The sequence below is a fragment of the Anarrhichthys ocellatus genome, unplaced genomic scaffold, assembly GCF_004355925.1.
Source record: "Anarrhichthys ocellatus isolate YVR2014 unplaced genomic scaffold, GSC_Weel_1.0 scaffold807, whole genome shotgun sequence".
Lineage (NCBI taxonomy): Eukaryota > Metazoa > Chordata > Actinopteri > Perciformes > Anarhichadidae > Anarrhichthys > Anarrhichthys ocellatus.
The window spans coordinates 1-18,278 of record NW_022280781.1 but is presented as its reverse complement, the minus strand read 5'-3'; the positions used below and the strand labels follow the sequence as shown (position 1 = coordinate 18,278).

The 18,278-nt window shown below is 43.1% G+C and overlaps 1 protein-coding gene across 1 annotated transcript; it reads right to left on the bottom strand.

The window, feature by feature from the left end:
* Positions 1–6: 6 nt before the first annotated feature.
* Positions 7–13,410, bottom strand: LOC116377016 (thyroid hormone receptor alpha-like). Its single transcript, XM_031838542.1, has 5 exons — positions 12,945–13,410; positions 8,886–8,947; positions 6,657–6,778; positions 2,761–2,908; positions 7–1,805 (listed from the first exon to the last, which is right to left on the bottom strand). The coding sequence occupies exons 1-5, from the start codon at positions 12,974–12,976 to the stop codon at positions 1,582–1,584; spliced, it is 588 nt and encodes a 195-aa protein (XP_031694402.1). The 5' UTR covers positions 12,977–13,410; the 3' UTR covers positions 7–1,581.
* Positions 13,411–18,278: the final 4,868 nt, after the last annotated feature.

Here is an 18,278-nt window from a genome sequence, read left to right as displayed (position 1 = left end):
CAACACATGACACTCTTAGCTGAGTGAAACCTAATGCGGGTATGTAACACCATCCTGTTTTGAACTTGAGAGCTATGGCAGACAGGGAAACAGCTTTAAGCAACACATGGACGACTGGAGGGAAACCTGGGGGTGTTTGGGTTTAACGAGTGACCGTGTCAACTGGTGACTCCCAGCTCAATGCGTTCATGGTTGCTGTTGAAAACACGAACAGAACATGTCGGCGTCCTCAAGAAAGCCTTTAATCAATATACATATTTATCCGCGTTTATTATCTACGCCGACCATTTATGTAAGTTATTGCGAGCAACCACATAAACGTTCGGCTGAAAGTCACCAGTTAACACGGTCACCAGTTGAACTGAAACACCTCTAACAGTTGCGATCCTGTCTGAATTCTGTACAATTGAGTCGGCTTTTGGAATATCGATTGTGACGACCAAACACGCAAAAACCCGACATTTTGATGCTGTTGACAGTTTAAATTCAATATTTAAAGTTTGATAACTCGAAAAAAGAAAACTCGCACACATATTTCTGATGATAAAAGGGTCTAAAATAAAAACTCCAAGAAGGATTAATACAGTTCTTCTTTCTCTCTGAAGCAGTGAAGCTGCTGTAACAGTAACAGTCAGTAGCTGTGCTCTGATTGACCCAGCCTGCTGTGTCACTTGCAGGAATCCCAGCAGACCTTCAACAACTGTTGTCGGCTGTGAACTTAACTCTGGTTGGCCGGTAACTGCTATCTGACATTTGCCTTTAGGTAACAGTCTGCGGTGGAGACACATGCATCAGCACGTGCAACCGACTCACATGGGGCGGCACACAAACGGCTCCTTTTTGAAAATGAAAAAGCCATCTCTCATGCGTTTGAGCTGGAGTTTTGAAGCGGAAACTACTTTCCACAAGCTGTGGGCATCCTCCGAAAGTGAAGGTCACACTGAACACAACTCTAGCAACAATGTGCATCATGTCTGTTATTGCTTTGAAACTGAAATGAGCAAGCTGCTGTAACCGTTGATTATGTTGCTCTCATCTCACACAGTATCTTTACTCCTTTGACAAAAATTCATTTGACCTCGCAGAACACGGGAGTTGCTGGTTTACCGCTTCCTCGATCGGTTAGTTTGTTTGTGTCATTGTGTGACTTTGGTGAGAGTTAGTTTAGGATTCACTTAAGTCACACAATAACATACGAGGCAACGTTAGACAAGCAGCTCCTGTGTTCTACGATGGTAAAATGACTGTTTTTGTCAATGGAGTCTGGTGGCTTTGAAGAGAACGTAGATAACTGCTTCAAAGGGCTGTGTGGCGGCAAGATGCAGCGGTGAAAATATTCTAAATATAGTGCACACTTAAACTGATAGATCTTTTTTTTCGGCGGGCCTTTCTTATACTTGCTGCTGCTCCTTTCTTTGTTGTTGAAAGAACACAGCGGATACAGGCCAGCATGATGTAAAACCTTTCTAAATATTAAGTAGCCGCGATTGAACCCCCACGCGTCAACTGCAATGGACTTGTTTGTGAAACATTTGCGTTCATCATCACACAACGGCTCTCTGCCTGAAGGCTCTGTCTGCTTTAAAACTGGAAGCTTACCAGGAACTTGCGCTTCTGTTTCCAGCAGGAGCCCTGTGCGTTGGTGTGCCGGTGGGCCTCCGTTGCCATCCTGATGAGATCCCACTCTGCGCTGTTTGGCTCCGGCCGCGTCTGCAACGTCCGCACCATCTCCTCCCTCTTCCTTTTCTGTCGGTTCTCCTCGATCAGACGCCGCTTGGCCACGCGCTTCGAATCGTCCAACACCACTGATCGGCGGGACGGGTGGGGAGGACATCAAGGCAAGTTAATGCAGTGACAAAGGGAACACTGACTGCAAATTTGGTCCCGATATGACACCGGATTATTACAAAAGAAAGCATATAGAAATACTGACAGGAAGTCGGAATGAAATATCAGATGCAACACTGAAAGCTATAATCATATATAAGGACTAAGAGAGCTATTATTATATAAAACAATATAAATGTAAGGAACCCATCTTCATGTTATGCAATACTAAGTGTTGTATGGACACAATGTGCAACGTTATTTCTCTGGTTACTTATTAGCTGCCCTCCACTGCAACAAATCACAGCACAAAAATGTAAAGGACCAACTGCTGTGAAATTTAAGCAACATAATTAAATTGGAGTGTCATTCATCAAAATGATCACGAGGAATGGAACTTCCATTTCCTTTATCCACGTGAGCAGCTGTACCGCTAAATCAATATCAATAAATTAGATTATGCATGTGTTCTCTGTTAGTCCATGTGATTAGGGAGGGGCTACTACAGTTAAAATAGTTCCTACATGAAAGTGCACTCAACGAGGTCTGTGGATTATCTTCAGTAACAGAGTCATGATATCTAGAGAGAGACATTAATGTTGTTGAGTTTTCCAAATGTATTTTTTTGGCGTTTTGAGCACCACAAGCAAAGTGCCATGTAGTCATATTATCTTCGATAAAAAGCAGACATCTCCACGGGCGATCTAGATTGATAAATAGTACTAGAGGAAAGAGGATGAGTATTTTTTGATTTTGGAGGGAACAGTCCCACGAAAGACCGTAGTATTGATAAGCTCAGATGTTATTGTTTCTTTTATCGTTACTTAATATCATCTGTAATTTATCATTATGCTGCAGCGTCTCCTCTGCTCTCTGTGTCGGGGCTGAGCTCCTCCCTAACACACACACACACACACACACACACACACTCACAGTCCATGGCCATGCCCACACTGATGCACTTCTTGAAGCGGCACAGCTGGCACTGGTTGCGTGTGATCTTATCGATGATGCAGCAGGCTTCATATTTACACGAGTAGGCTGGATGGAGGTTCTTCTGGATGGTCCGGCGGAAAAAACCCTGAAGAGAGCAAAGAAAATGGAGAAAGAAGAAGAAAAGACAAAAGGGAGAAACAGTAAAATAAAGGAATTAAAAAAAAATAGAGCAAAAATAAATAAGAGCTAAGGAGCATTCAGAGATTGAGGAAAATATGCAACCCCATAGCCTCAAAATGAAATCCTCCAATTAAATGTTTTTAATCAGCGTAAAATAAGTGCATCCAATGGCTCATATCACATGGCAGGGTGATGATTGCATGGCAGGAACCTGATTGCCAAGAATAATAAGTAATGAAGCGATGCCGTGACTGATCGTCTCTTAGTGACCGCTTTTGAACAAGACAGTGGGGGAGCAGTTTGATTAGAAATCACACTCTGGGAGTGGTTTACAAAGACGTGCATTCAAGCAGAGAAGTATCAGGGACGGAGCTCTGCCGTTTTGTGAAATCCTTCTGAAACCGTACAAAACTAAACTGCATAGCAAGAAATAAATACTTGTATTTATTATTGTATTTTGTACGATATCTATATCATATGCCATGCCACATACCAGCCTGATTCTATACGGCCAGCATTATCCCCGTCCTAAAAAAACAAGGACTACAGGACTTAATGACAACAGACCAGTCGCCCGGACCTCTGTGGCCAGGAAGTCTTTTGGGCACTTTTAGGTCTTTTGTCCCACCTAAAACCTTCACGACCCACTCCTGGACCCCATCATTTGCTCTGCGGAGACGGTGATGCAATATGCCGTCCCTCCAAGACCCTGAGGCAGGCAGGAAAGATTGTGGCCGCCCCCTCCCACCCCTGACCTGAACTCTTTGAACCACTTCCCTCTGGCAGGAGACCTGATTCCATCTATATCTGGCCTTATCAATGAGGCCCAGGACCGCCGCTGACATGGATTCTCATCCCCTCCGAGAGACACTTAGGGTTCGACAGTAAGGGTTCTTTTTTTTATTTCATACTGTGAACCTTTGCACATTTCTTGAACAAATTTGCACACAAACCTACAACCTTTAAAAAACTGCACAGCTCTTTCATTTTGATTCAGATATCATTTTTGCAAAACTTGCTTTTTTTTAAACCTCATTTTCTCTTACTTTGTTTCTGTTCTGCACCAGTGCACATTTATTTTATGTGAAAACCTACATGGCAATAATCCGGATTCTGAATATATTAAGACTCTTGTGGGTTTGTGAATCCCCTGAAGCTAATTTCTTCTTTTCAACACCACAGCAGGACATCAGTGTGCCTTATTTCCTGTGCGAGTCCGGCAGAAGACATTTTTAGAGACTGCATACTGTCTGCTCTACGGGACGCCATTAATTGGATAATAAAGCTCGGCCCAGCAGACACCGACTACTGCAATCAAGACGCCTCCAGTCAAGTCAGAACTCAGTATTCCCCTAGGGTTTCCCCTAGGCACCCTGCCTTGCAGCACTTGGGCTCTTTTCTGTACTTGGACCCGGAGCAGCAGAGCGAGTGTTGCCATCTTCACCACATGGAAGCGTTTAAAAAAAACGCAGATATTGTTGTCTGCTTTTCAGGTGGTTGACGCAACTTATTTTCCGATGCGCGCTCTCTGTCCGCTGATGGGAGTGTGCTCATCTGTGTGTGTGTTTACGCACGTGTCTGTGTGTGTGTGTGTGTATGCGCATCGGTGCGGAACTCCGCTGTGCGCGATACAGAGAGCAGAGGAGAATATAATATAATTATATAATATAATGGTAGGGGAAACACTGGAACTGTATGAATTAATTAAATAAACAGGAAAATAAAGTTTAATTTGCTTTAGGCCTTAAATCCTGGATGATAATAATCAGTGTAGATGGCAAAGCTTGCAGTCAATTAATCACTGGAGTTCTGTATTCTTTATTTGGTATTCTAGTTTTTAAGACTTTTTGCATCACATTAGATGGCAAAATATGTTTCACCAACTTCTAGGCAGCTGTTTTCTCTTGTTCATATCAGTAGAGCAGTTAAATTAGCTTCCAAAGACTTGAAAGCTGTTGAGATAGAGGGTTGTGTACCAAAACTATTTCTTGGCAACTAGCAGTCATTTCCTGTATTCATCCGTGGCTGAAAATAGTCCCCAACAAACTCACTATTTATCTTTGATTGAATAGTGTTTGCTAAAAACTACAGTGCCCAGCTGTTTTCACTTTTAACAACTCACACCTTCAGTGGGAGCCAGTGGACTTGAGTGCCACAGACACTCGGTACACAAGTCAGAAAGATTTGAGAGACAGACTAAAACATGTCAAAATGTTGGTCCAAATCAAAGTCTTTATTGGACACAAGAGGCTGTTGTAGGAACCTTTCATTTATTAATTCAACCAGCTCAATGAGCTCGCTCTGTTTTAACTCAGTCAGCTGACTCTAGGCGTTCATGGCGTTTGCCATGGCTTCTTCTTTGGATGTGAATATGTACTTGATGGCTGAAGCTAAAGCTACATGCTCCAGGCAAAAAGTCAGCATCCACACCAGCTGATAATCCATAAAGAAGAATGTCGATGAAAACACAACATTGTTCTTGTAATGTAGTGCAGAGCCAGTAAGTGTAGTTTGGAAATTAGGGTCCCATAAAACAGACGATAAAGCAGGGTATGCTTTAGGGCAGGGGTCTCAAACTCCCGGCCCGCGGGCCAAATCCGGCCCGCCACGTCATTTTATGTGGCCCGCGAATCCGCCAGTAAAAAAAATAAATAAATTTTAAAAAATTTAAAGTTAGACTTGATAATAAAAATATCCCCATAGTCGAAATGATGAGGTAGAAAGTCAACTATGATAGAAAGTCATAATTCTGAGATAGAAAGTCAAAATGATGAGATACTTACACACAGTCACAGAAGGAGCTCTTTGGCTGGTTACTGTACATTTGACATGGAAATGTATTGTGAGTACATTGAAGACTACTTTAAACGTGGCTTTAAAACACATGAAATACTTCACGTGGGATTGTGCAAACGCACCTTTGAAAGAATTTTAAGCATTGAACAAAGTTATTGTAATAACTTGTGTTTTATATTTGTCTTTGATATTTTCTTTAATAGTTTGATAGAGTAATGTGGGTTTGTTAACCCTAAATTAAAAGGATTTAAGTTATGATAACAGAAATGTGCTTAAATATATTTTTACATTTATATAACTGCATGTACAATATTTTTAAACTTGAATAAACAATAATTAAATGCAGAGTTATTTAACAATATGTTAGGAGTAGTTACATTTACACAGTCTCACATTTACAACCGGCCCTTTGAGGGCGACCGTGACGCTGATGTGGCCCAGAGTGAAAATGAGTTTGAGACCCCTGCTTTAGGGCGTGGCTACCTTGTGATTGACGGGTCGCTACCACGGCGTTGACCGTGTTTTAGTGTTAGAACTTTAACCTTTTCACAGTGTGTTTTTCAGTTCATGAAAGTTTATTGTAAGATTTTAATTGCCACAATACGTCTGGTTCAGGGTTGTAATGAGCTCCACTCTCTTGCGTCACTGAGCAAAAAAACAAGATGGTGTCAGCCAAAATGCCAAACTCAAGGCTTCAAAACCGTAGTCCACAAACCAACTGGTGACATCACAGTGAATACGTCGACTCCTTACAGTCTATGGGAGAAATCCAAAGCTTGACAGGCCTGCCATGCCCAAGTACGACTGCTAAGCTACGATTGGACATGATTGGCTCGGGGGAGGGGTTTGGTTAACAATCAATTGCAGTCTCATCTGAGTCAAAGATCATTCAGTAAGAGGGAGATGCTGCACTGTACCTTGCAACCCTCGCAGGTGATGCAGCGGTAGTGGTAGCCGGTCGCCTTGTCCCCGCACACCACGCACGGCTCATCCTTCTCCAGGTAGCTGGGGATGTACCCTGGAACAGAGGCACTAAGAGCTATAGGAGAGGAGGAGGAGGAGGAGGAGGAGGAGGAGGAGGAAGAAGAAGACAGGGTGGAAATGAGAGACGGGTGAACAGTGAGTGTGAGCCGAGGAGGCCGGGAAGGACGGGGAGGATGATGAGCTAAGGGGAGGGGCCGGAAAGGAAGAGGAGGAGAGTTGTGGCGATGAGGAGGAGGAGATGAGCGGGGAGAGGGAGTGGAGGAGGAGAGGGAGGAGGGGGCTGCGTGTTATACCAGGGGCCCCAAGGATAGAACGTAATCAAGAAGTCTTTTCTGCACACAGACATGACAACACGCCAGCTGACGAGGTTTACAGACACATTCCCAGAGTTCATGAAATATGCTTTTCATCTCGACTTTTAATTCGCTTCTTTATATCTCTTGAGGTGAAATGTTTTATCCTTTTTACTCACAATATGTAACTCTACATACAAATTGCAGCTTTCTTTTAAGTTATAGTCTTCAGACCAATGACTGCTGTAGCAATCTTTGCAATCTGTGTTTTTGTCAAACAAAAATCAAACAAATCAAACAAAGAAGGTGAAATTAAATAACTTTAACTTTATTTAGTTTTTTAATTATTAATTACATGAATTTTCCATGCCACATTAAAAAAAAATATTTTATTCAACAATAATAATACATGTGTATGTATTTCACTTTATTTGTTAATCATTTTAAACCTTCCATAACCTGGTAGTAAATATTATTTTACTAATATTTTCTGTGATCCTCTATCAGCAACGTCATCTTGTGTTTAAGTTATTTTATTTATTGTTTTCAGTCAACTTCATTTTTTTTTTTTGAATAGTTGAATACTATTTGTTGCTTATTTTATGTGTAAATTGCTGCTGGAGATAATCAGAGGAATATAAATAAATATCTTTCAAATATTTTATTTATTTTTGTAACTTTATTTATGGCATAATAAAAACATTAACAAAAACATGAATGAACAATTGGGCTGATGTGTGTGGGGTAAATCCTTTCATCTGTTTCTACTCATACATGTGATTAATCAAGTTGCTCGTCCAATACGCTAAATCACTTCATAAATAAGTCTTTTCTTCACTGAACTTTTATGTTTCGAAGTTGGCTCTTTAGTATAATTCCCAGGACTTAAAAAATATACTGTTCTGGATTTCAAGACAAAAACTTGCTTTGGGCCAAATCAAGTAGTAAGTTTTATTACATACGCTCTTGCCCTGATGTCTATTGCTTCATTGTTTGCTGTTAAGACTTTCACCGAGGCTTGAGCCCGCTCACATTTGGCTTAGAAGTGTATTGAATAATACAAACAGAACAGGACTGCGAGCACAGCACCAATGAAACTACGTGTGCCTGTCGATGATTACCTTACTCTCTACAGGCCCAATGTGTGATTCAAAAATAAACAAAAGAATTGCCCCATCGTCAAAATTTGATTGCTTTGCAACCTTTGACAAACGACACACTAAACAAATCAATCAAAGTATTGATATTTTCTGATGCTGACAGGTTTGTTTACATCAGTAATGTGTAAAACAGCCTTGTTTGCTGTTATGAAATGCTGATTTTTCTGCTAGAGGTCACATTAAGTACTTTCGTTTAGGAGTGTATTTTATAGGGTTAAGAAATACTGGCAGGTGCTTTATTTTTTTTCATCTGTGATTAAGCATTGAGGATTTTTGTTTTACAATTGTTGGTCATGAATGATGGGTAAGAATAAGTGCTAAATAAAGTTTAAATACTGTAAATCACATTCAATTTGGTGGTTCTGTACTTGGTCGTGTACCTTAATAGGCTTGTCTGCAGCTCTACTCAGACAAATCTCTTAAGCTCAGGTTTTGGTCACCTAGGTGAGCTACTTTGAGTCCGACAAAGCCTCTGAAGGAAAATGATATTACTATAAAATGATGAGGAGGAGATTATCACGGTGATCACACCTAGGACGACACTGAAAGCTCAGGGGCGCCGTCAGCGCCGTGATGAGCTGCACTGAACTAATCTCACAGCACATGAAACAGACTGGGCGTCTCAGAAGGAACCTTGAGTTGTGTTCACTTGCTTGGTTGGAGGGGACAAAAACACAAAGAGGCCAAGGCGGCGATGATAAATCCTTACCTGACACGCTCTTCCCCGAACAATGGCTGTTCTTGCTCTTTCTCTTCGGCACATCTGGCCACCTGGGATGCAGGGGGGTGGGGAGAGAAGATTGGGGTGGGGGAGAAAAGAAAAGGATGAGAGCAATGTTACAATGCGGAAAAACAATCAACCACTTAAGTCATTCCACGGTACAACCGATACCATCTTACAATGGAAAATAATAACTAATCGTCAATTCCTCTGCTATCAAACATGCATCTCGCCATTGCCTCTGGGGTTTTTTTTTTTATGACAGATTGCAGAGCAAAAATAACTTTGCAATCAATTCTCTCGTCAAAGCAACTCACAGCAGAGCGTGCCGCAAACACAACACCGACCAACGAAGACTATGAGCTAAAAGAAGCTAAAACGCTACACAGAGCCACAGAGGTGGCTGGTAATTCTCTGTCGAACCCTCACTAGAAAGCTGCAGCTCGTCTGGTGTTCAATCGCCCCAAGTTCTCCCACACAACTTCCCTTCTCCGTTCTCTACACTGGCTCCCAGTAAGAGCTCGCGTCCAGTTTAAGACTCTGGTGCTAGCCTACAGAGCAGTGAAAGGAACAGCTCCTTCCTATCTCCAGGCCATGGTCAAGCCTTACACCCCCGCCCGACCACTTCGCTCTGCTGCCCCGTCGCTCAGAGGTCCCGGCGGCCGATCGACCCGGTCACGGCTGTTGTCTGACCTGGCCCCACAGCGGTGGAATGAACTCCCCACTGATCTCAGGACAGCAGAGTCGCTGCCCATCTTTTGGCGCAGGCTGAAAACTGATCTCTTCAAGAAGTACTACCCTGAGCCTTCCACTCAGCACTTATTGTATTCATACTGGTTTGTTGCACTTATTGTATTAGTTTGTTTCTGTACGTTTGCTCTGGTTTATGCTCTTAGATGCTTGTTTAAAAAAGGAGATGCACTCATGACTTCTGGTGACTAGTAGTTCTCTTGAATACCGATGTTGAACACACTTATTGTAAGTCGCTTTGGATAAAAGCGTCTGCTAAATGACTGTAATGTAAATGTAATGTAGAATATCACAACTAATCTTCGTATAAAAAAGCTAATCAATCAAGCTTTAAGCAAACTGTTTTTTGTTGTTGTTTTCACCAAAGCAGAATGCTAGTGACCAGAGGCTGATTTGAGCTAAAGTAGTTGCCTGGCTGAATTAAACAGCAGCCAACTTTTCAACACTAACTTACAAAAAAAAAAGAAAAAAAAAAAGGAGTGAACTCGTGTGAGGTTGCTTGTGGACTTGCCGGTGTGCATGTATGCTTAATTAAAGTCCGCTTGGCTGAAGATAAGTCGCCGCTAAACAGCTCGACCGGAGGCATGTTTGAATCTATTTTCTCTTTCCGTATGGTCCCTTATTTCCCCGTTGCTACTATTCGTAAATTCAGTTTTGCTTTTCACTTGTGCTGATAAAATATATATTTCTTCACTTTCAATCACATATCCAATTTTTGATGTATAGAGGTAATTCACAGCCCAGCACATCTTGTGCTTTCAGTGTCTGTTCGGTATGAGGACTGAGTCCTACCTATACCAACACATATGGAGACCACACACACTAGGGTATAGATAATTCCTCCACTCATCTCTTCCCTACCTCCTATCTCCTCCTATAATTCTCTATCCTTCCTCTTTTCTCACTCTCATAGGGTGGGGTCTGCCTTTGCTTCTGGCAGCAGATTTGAATCACCGTCCTCTCTTCCTTCTCTTTCATCTGTCCATTCCAACGTCTGGCTGTTTTCTCCCCCCCTCTCTCACCCATTCACATTTCCCTTCTCTTCTCTGTCCCTCCCACTTTGGCTACTCCCCATTTATTACTGTATGCTCCCTCGACTTTCCTTTTTTTCCTCCTCCCAGACGTTTCTGTTATCCTCTCCTCTCTAAACTTCCATCAGCAGTATTAGGTAACACCACTCTCCTCCCCCTCCCTCCGTTCCTCTCTGGCTGTCAAATCCACTTTCCTCTTCCAACCCCCCAAAAGAAGAAAGAAAAAAAAAAAGATTCCTCTGACGTCTCTTTCTCTGTTCTCGCTGCTGTTCACGGTCGAGCAGACTTATTAATTCTATTGCTGTGCACATGGTCAGGCAGTAACATGGTGGGAAACTGTCTACTCCGGTCTCTGATCACTTTGAGCTGAGTTACCGAAACAGGAACACACACGTTATCAATTCTGCCTCTATTAATTCAATAGTTTATGGAGCTCGTGACAGTGCTGACAGTGTTTCCACAACATGAGGTAATTAATTAAATTTATCGGATGGTGGTGGGCATGTAAACGTTGGCGGTTTAGTGTCCATTTATGCAAAGACGCCAATCAAAATAATTATTGTGTGAAAGAGGACATATAGTGAGTACAAAAACACTTTATTACTACAAACTACACATACAGTATAGTGAGTAGAAAAACACTGTATTACTACAAACTAGACGTATAGTGAGTACAAATACACAGTCTACTACGATCTACATTGAAAAGACGTGGACATCTTTAAAAACTGCGATTTGATGAGCTCTTTGCAATTAAAAGCTGCCTTGCGTATTTTTTGGCAGCAGAACAAGCTGAAAACATCGGTCACCTTATAATGTTTTTATGGTGAATATTTTAGCAAACGGTCACCCATTTACACACGAGGACGATTCAGATACATTGTCATCGTATTAGAATTTCAGTAATGTCCACCCGACACATGCGAGTCCAGCATTCACTCTCACTATGTTGCTCCGTTTTGGTCTCCTCCATCTCCTCAAGGAAATGTCTTACTCACCAGCCGCTAAATGCTCCACCCTGTTCACCAGCTGGTTGCTAACTTTGTCTGACTGATGTTTTGTTCTCAGTCGGTTTACCGAGAAAATTTTGGGATGGATAACCAGAAAGAATTATTAAAAGAAGCTAAAGCGCTCCGTTTGCTGAGCCTTGTCCTCTCTTTTGCCTCACTTCTCAAGCTTTACGTTCTTGCACAGCACATGCAGTTTATGAAGACAACAATGGCCAATTTGAAAATGTAATACCACCAATCAGTCATTTTTAAAATGGGCCCTTGAAGTCAGACAGATGTTGACAAAAGCAGTCCTCTTATTACGAGCCGTATACGGTTGATATCGTAGGGTGAAAGTGTAGCTTGCAGGGTTTAGCTAGCTAATAAAGCTAACGTTAGTTTCATGGTTTCGTTGAAAAACCAAATTTTTCCAGAACTACTACTGTGTGTAGTTAGCTTGGTAGCCGGACATGCTAACGTTTGGAGCTTACGTTAGTTCAAACACACACAGTTACATCCATTCTGTACACTTCTGTGCTTGTATTTCTTTATTTTAATGGAGCAATATACAATATTCAGAGCATTAATATATATATATATAGCAGCAAACAACTATTTGATTTAGTGGAGTAATGCCTACCTGCGTTCTAATCCGAATTAGTCTGTTCTTTGTTTACGTGCATTTTAGTGCATGTGTGCGTGAACCCACTGGCTAGCTCAAGCCGCAGCTCTGCAACATTCGCGTACAACACGGTTATAGCTGATTGCGACGGTGTCATTGCGGAAGCATCGCACCAACCCTCCGGTTCCCCCCTCAGGTGTTAGCACTGTTAGCCGCGTCGCCATGTTGAGAACTGTGGAGAGGCAATAGAAATGCTCTTAATCTCGTATTATACACCTTTTTAGGTAAAAACATTTTCATATTAAACACATATTTGATCCATTGCTAAGTAAAGCTATAAAACCAATCTGTATTCACTTTTTAAAGAAAAAGACATTGTGGCAGACAGCAATAAATGCTGCCACAAAGCTTTGAATGGTGCTATAATTTCATTAAAACCTTACAATTAGAGGCTTTAACACCAACACCCTAGGAACACACGGTACTACTGCTGCAAACGTGCAAACGTAACAGTCATCCACAGAGGCCAGCCTTCTCTAAACCCAACAAACACACGTTTCTTACTTTATCTGCTGTGAACATGCACTAGGATATGTGCGGAAGCACACACCCACTTCTAACGCACACAGCAATACATTCACGCAAACACACCAACCTGTTGATGCAGTACGGCTGTAAAATGTGCATGCTGCTCAGTTTGCAGGAATATCAGAAGAAGAAGAAGAACGTCGCCCCGGAGGCTCTTTTCTACCGTTTCAGCCTCCCAACAGCCTGAGTCAGTGCACGTGTGCGGTCGCGTGGCTCTGTTTGTTTCGTATCGCAACAGATCCGCTTCTTCAAAAGCAGAAAGCCCGAGTGTTCGCGGCTAATATAAGCTTTCGTTGATCCATGAACCACTGTGAGGAGGAGGAGGTCCTCAAATCCCGCGGCCACCGCCACGCCGAACCCACCTCCGGGTGACCCGAGCGTTCAAGTCCATCACAGTGAAGTACAGTAAGAGTCGAGCGCAGCCTGGAGCTGTTGCCATCAGCTGAGATATCTGAGGCAGTAGCGGCTCTCTGCCTCAGACTGGCTGCTGGGAGGAACGACTCCTCTGTTTATTTCTCCCCCCCCTACCTCTCTCTCCCTCCCTTCTAGTTGCTCTCGTCCAGCCTCCCCCAGCTCTCCCCGTCCCCCTCTCTGTCTCTCTGTCCCCCTCTCTGTCTGTCTGTGCATTTGTAGTTCCTCCCCTGGTGTCACACTCCCTATCATCACAGCACACCTTATCATCTGGTCTACCTTGTACAACCCCTCTTGCTCTCCATCGCTTCCTTTCCTTTCTCCATCCTTCTGTCTCTCCTCATTATTATTTTCTTTTTACAATCTCACTCCTGTCACTTTCTCCCTTCTAGTCTTCTCCTTCAGTTTTGCTCTTTTCGTTTTGTCAACCAGGAGTTAAAGTTAACTAGATTACATAACGGCAGACTAATGCAGTCTCTCCAGCTGAGTGAGGTCTTACGAGGACACAAGAGATGCTTGATATCTCATCAGTTGAATTAGAGTGCACTGTGATCTCTGTTTTCCACCAAGTGTCATCATAGTTACTGTGGAGGCCGCGGTTACGGCTGGATTTAAAACTACCACGAACACTAACGGGGTTCATCTCAGGCTAACAAGCTACACAGCTCACTAAGAAATACTGTAAAGTCTCAAGTAAAGGGGCGCGGCTGCCAACGAAAATGCACGTAACTGCACTATAACATCTCATATGGGACATTAAGCATAATGTACGTTTCTACGGCACAAATCCCATCAATACATCAACATCGTGAGTCAAGTCATGCTCGCCACTTTGCTGCCCTGACTTTTGAATGTTTAACAAAAATAATGTTTTCTTTCTCCAATTATATCCAGTCGCGGCTACTTAGCCGTTTTGTTTTTCAGAATGTGTTCATGTTCAGCTGCCGTCAATGACACTCGTGACTTCCTGCTGGTGTGTCACGTTAAAAGTGTACCGTGACCTTTCATGGTACACTTTTAACCATTTTAGCTGCTGTGTAATCCCCCGTTAGGAGGTGTTTAGTTCAATTGGCGGTAGCTTAACAGCTATAAAAAAAATATGACAAAAGAAGAAGTAATCAATTTGACAAAGGGACAGCATTGCTGTTAAAAGAGAAAGGAGAGAGGTGTATGTGACTATTGTATAGATCATTTAATGCTAACTTCAGCACAAAACGCAGAGTTAGCCTTGAGTTTCGTTTAGTTAAACCAAAGTATTGGACAAACATGAAGGAACATGAATATCTGAACAAAATTTCATGGCAACCCATCCGATATTTTTCAAGAAATTTCACTGAAATCTACAATCGTAGAGCTTCATGGTGGCGCTACAGGAGCAGTCAGCCGACTTCATCCTCTGGGGATCACGAATGTGTGGTTCACTCCGAAATATCTCAACTAACTAGTGGATGGACTGACCAACATTGGCATCCATTGAGCCACGACACTAGGCAGCTAAAATGAGGATCAGGTCGACGTCTTACTAAAATATGATGAAATACAGTATACATAAGGATTAAGGCCTGTCTGTCACAAAAGCCTGTTTCAAGTCCAGACCTGGTTTTCTCTACAATTTAGGTTCATAAATTACCTTTTGATGAACATTTTCTCAATACATTTGCAAACGTTACTGTTACTAAAATAACCTGACAAGAGAAGGAATCCCAGCCAAACAACTGGGAATACAATTAAAAACTAATCACTAAATCATCCGGGTTGTTTTTCCTTCATGGTCAGAATAGTCAGAGAAAATGTCCCTTTCATTTAATGATTTTGACTATGGATTCATCTTCTCTCCCTTCGTTGTCTCCTTTCCTACCACTGTCAGAGGTGAATTCCCCCGCGTCAGCTATCTGTCAGATGCTTGGCTGGCTGAAGAGCAGGAAAAAGCAAAAAAAAGAAAAGAAAGAAAGCCACTGCTTTTACATTTGGGAGATGCTCTTATCGAGAGTGATTGAGCAGCGGTTCAGCGCCCGGTCAACGTCACGTGGCTGCTGTCAGGATGGACACTAGGTAACAGTTGGTAGCGGGAGAGTAATGCCAAACACTAATCCACCCTCTCTGTGGCTGTAACCAGTCAGCGTTAAATCACCTCTGAAGATTACACAAGCAAACACAGACGGTGTTATGTCCCTATTAGAGCTCAATCTTTCAGAAGTCAAAATCCAGACCGATCCCCACATTTGGCTAGAGGTTCACTCACAAGAGAGGCTTGCATCACTGCGGGCTCCGGGAGGAGTGAGCGCAGCATCTGAGGTGGACTTGTAAAGACGGAATGAAGGAATGAATGAATGAACACCGTCGAGAGGTTTATTTTGAAGCCTGGAGAGGGGGTGTGAATATTCACTCCGTAGATATAATTCACAATCTGTGTGGCGTTCCAGCGGGTCGCTTGGCCTCAACTCCAGGCTGTCCTTTGGATTGTTTGGATTATTTCCTGCTGGTCTCCACTCAAACAAAGCTGGATCTCGGATTGCGTTCTGCCAGTTTTATCATTTGACAAACTTCGCTCAGGTGCTCTTCACGGAAACCAACCATGCGACTTTTGTGATCGGATCACAACTGAGAGACCGGATCCCAGTCCCTATATGTTGGCCTCCACATCACCGGTCTCTTTTACTCATATTAGTATAAGTATAATCGTATTGAACCGGACATTTTTAACATCCTTGTGATGGACTCAAATTTGCAGAGTTATGTGTCACTTTGTCCCTTGTCTCTGATGTAAAATGCAGTGCTAATGCCCTAGGGCTGAATCCCGACAGATTCTGCCAATAAAACAGGGTCCAATCAGAAGAAGAGCCAGCCAAAAGACTGAGATTATTGATTCGCTGCAGTCCAGCAGGGTGAGTGGACTGTAGCTGCTCACATGATGTTGTGGATGCACTGGCTGGAAGAAAGTCAGCACCATTGAACGTCTGGAGGGACTCGTGGTTTTAGACCGTGACACTGTAGAAGGTCGTGGTGCAGCCACGAGAGATGCTCTCCGTTGCAACAGTCGTAGAACTTCCACGAACTCGCAGCTGCGTCATCTTAACCACGGTTCCTGGGTGTAGATCCTATAGGTGGATAAAAGCTCTGACTTCGTCTCCCTGCTGATGGAGGAATGCTCGCTCCTGTAATCTGCCAATCCTGATGTTGAGGGAGCGGTTACGCCGCGGGCACGTGTGGCATTCCTCGCAGTCACGGGTCCCAAAAAGAGGAAGAAGAGTACGAGAGGGAACACATAGGAGCGATGCTTGTTGCTTTTTGATTCGGTTTAAAAAAACAGATAAGAACTCCACGCGCTCCCATGTGATGTCACCATCACGCTGAAATGAAATTACATGCTGGCATTACATTTAATTGAGGAGAAATCCTGCCTGCAGCTGTGTGACACATGATCGGCCGGGCGAAATCCGATGAATCGCACCATGTGAGTGAGTGTCGGTCGGGTCGGACGTCTGGTGGTTTGGAGTTAGAAAGAAGTTACTTGACTCCTGCAGCCCGCTGCTCAGCTCTGCTATTGAGGCTAAAGGCTACGTTAGCTGCTATGAACAAAAAAAACAAAACACAAATGTCTGACTGAACTGTCGGCGGTCGAGTTGCATTGTGGGTAACGCAGGCACCAGATTTTGACAAAGGAAGAGGAATGCGCGGAATCCTGTCTGCTGCCTCAATTCGCATACTTTCTAAAAAACTGTCAGTCACAAATCTAACAATGTTACAGAGAGGCGACATTAAATCAGAAAAATCTGACTTAATAAAACGACGCAAATCATTTTAGACTTTGTTTGTAAGGGCATCTCCGTTTACCGTGTTGTTTTTTTCATTTTAAAAAGTACTGCGATAAATTAATGAATGAAACACTGTCGAAAGATTTCCATTGACAAAATGACATTTCCGCAACAAATCTGCTTCGACAAAGGTGTATTCACGCCTCGCTATAGAAATCCCTCAACACTTCGTTATTAGCCCGTGTCTCACACACAAGCGGGTCAAATGGCCAAGAGGCTTGTGATTCGCCTGAGCTGCTCAACTCAATGTGCGACTACAGAGGGGTTAACTGAGGACAAGGCCTCGGTAAGAGAGCCCTCTTGATAAAGCCTATTGGTGCGTTGCAGCTCTACAGAGCCGCGCTGTTCCTGGTAGACACGCAGAAGTGTTTTTAAAACCAGGTGAAGGGATGCGTACATCAGTGCCGAGTCAAAGCGAAATCATTTCAAAGTCCGTTTTTTCCCTGCATAGAAGTGCCAAAAAAAAAATGAATTCATGACTAGCCAAGAGCGACTATGGCTTGTGAAAGGACTCGGACTGGACATTCCATTCATAAATGGATGAAAAGCTATAAGACTCCACCCGCACCCAAAGAATATATTCCTTCAGATGAATTCAACAATCGTGCTATTTTGAAACGAGCTCCAGAAAAATACACTAAATGCAAACGACACAAAAAGACGTCTCTTTTGCATTATAAAATAAAGCTCCTAAACAGGCAGACACGCACACACACTGCCATTCTATTTCAATGCTAATTGATTTGCAATGGTGGAAACCGAAATGTCTCCTGAAATAATCAGAGGCTCCACACTGACATGCCCACGCACACACCAAATTCTATTTTAGCATCCTCTACTCTATGTGAAGTTCTGCATCAACATCTGTGTGTGTGTGTAGCACTATGTGACTCAGAAATCGCAGAGGGGAGGGGTTACGGCATGAGGCGGCGCTCTCAAGAACACGTGCGTGCTCATTGACACCGAGAGAGAGAGAGCGAGAGACACACACGCACATGCGCACCAAAACAAAAGTGACAATCCCTCCTGTTGATGTCACATATCGAGGCGTCCTGAGCTGTCCTCTGATTTCTGTGGCATCCATCTGCCCTCGCTGCTCCTAATCCGCCTCCCTGCACTCCACTAATCCACACACACACACACACACACACACACACACACACACACACACACAC

Excerpts from the sequence above, each read along its gene's own strand:
- LOC116377016 (XM_031838542.1), bottom strand. The coding sequence starts at position 12,976 with ATGCACATTTTACAGCCGTACTGCATCAACAG. Across the intron at positions 2,909-6,656 it reads TCACCTGCGAGGGTTGCAAG|GGTTTTTTCCGCCGGACCAT; the intron begins GTACAGTGCAGC and ends TGCTCTCTTCAG. Across the intron at positions 1,806-2,760 it reads TGTGGGCATGGCCATGGACT|TGGTGTTGGACGATTCGAAG; the intron begins GTGAGTGTGTGT and ends CCCGCCGATCAG.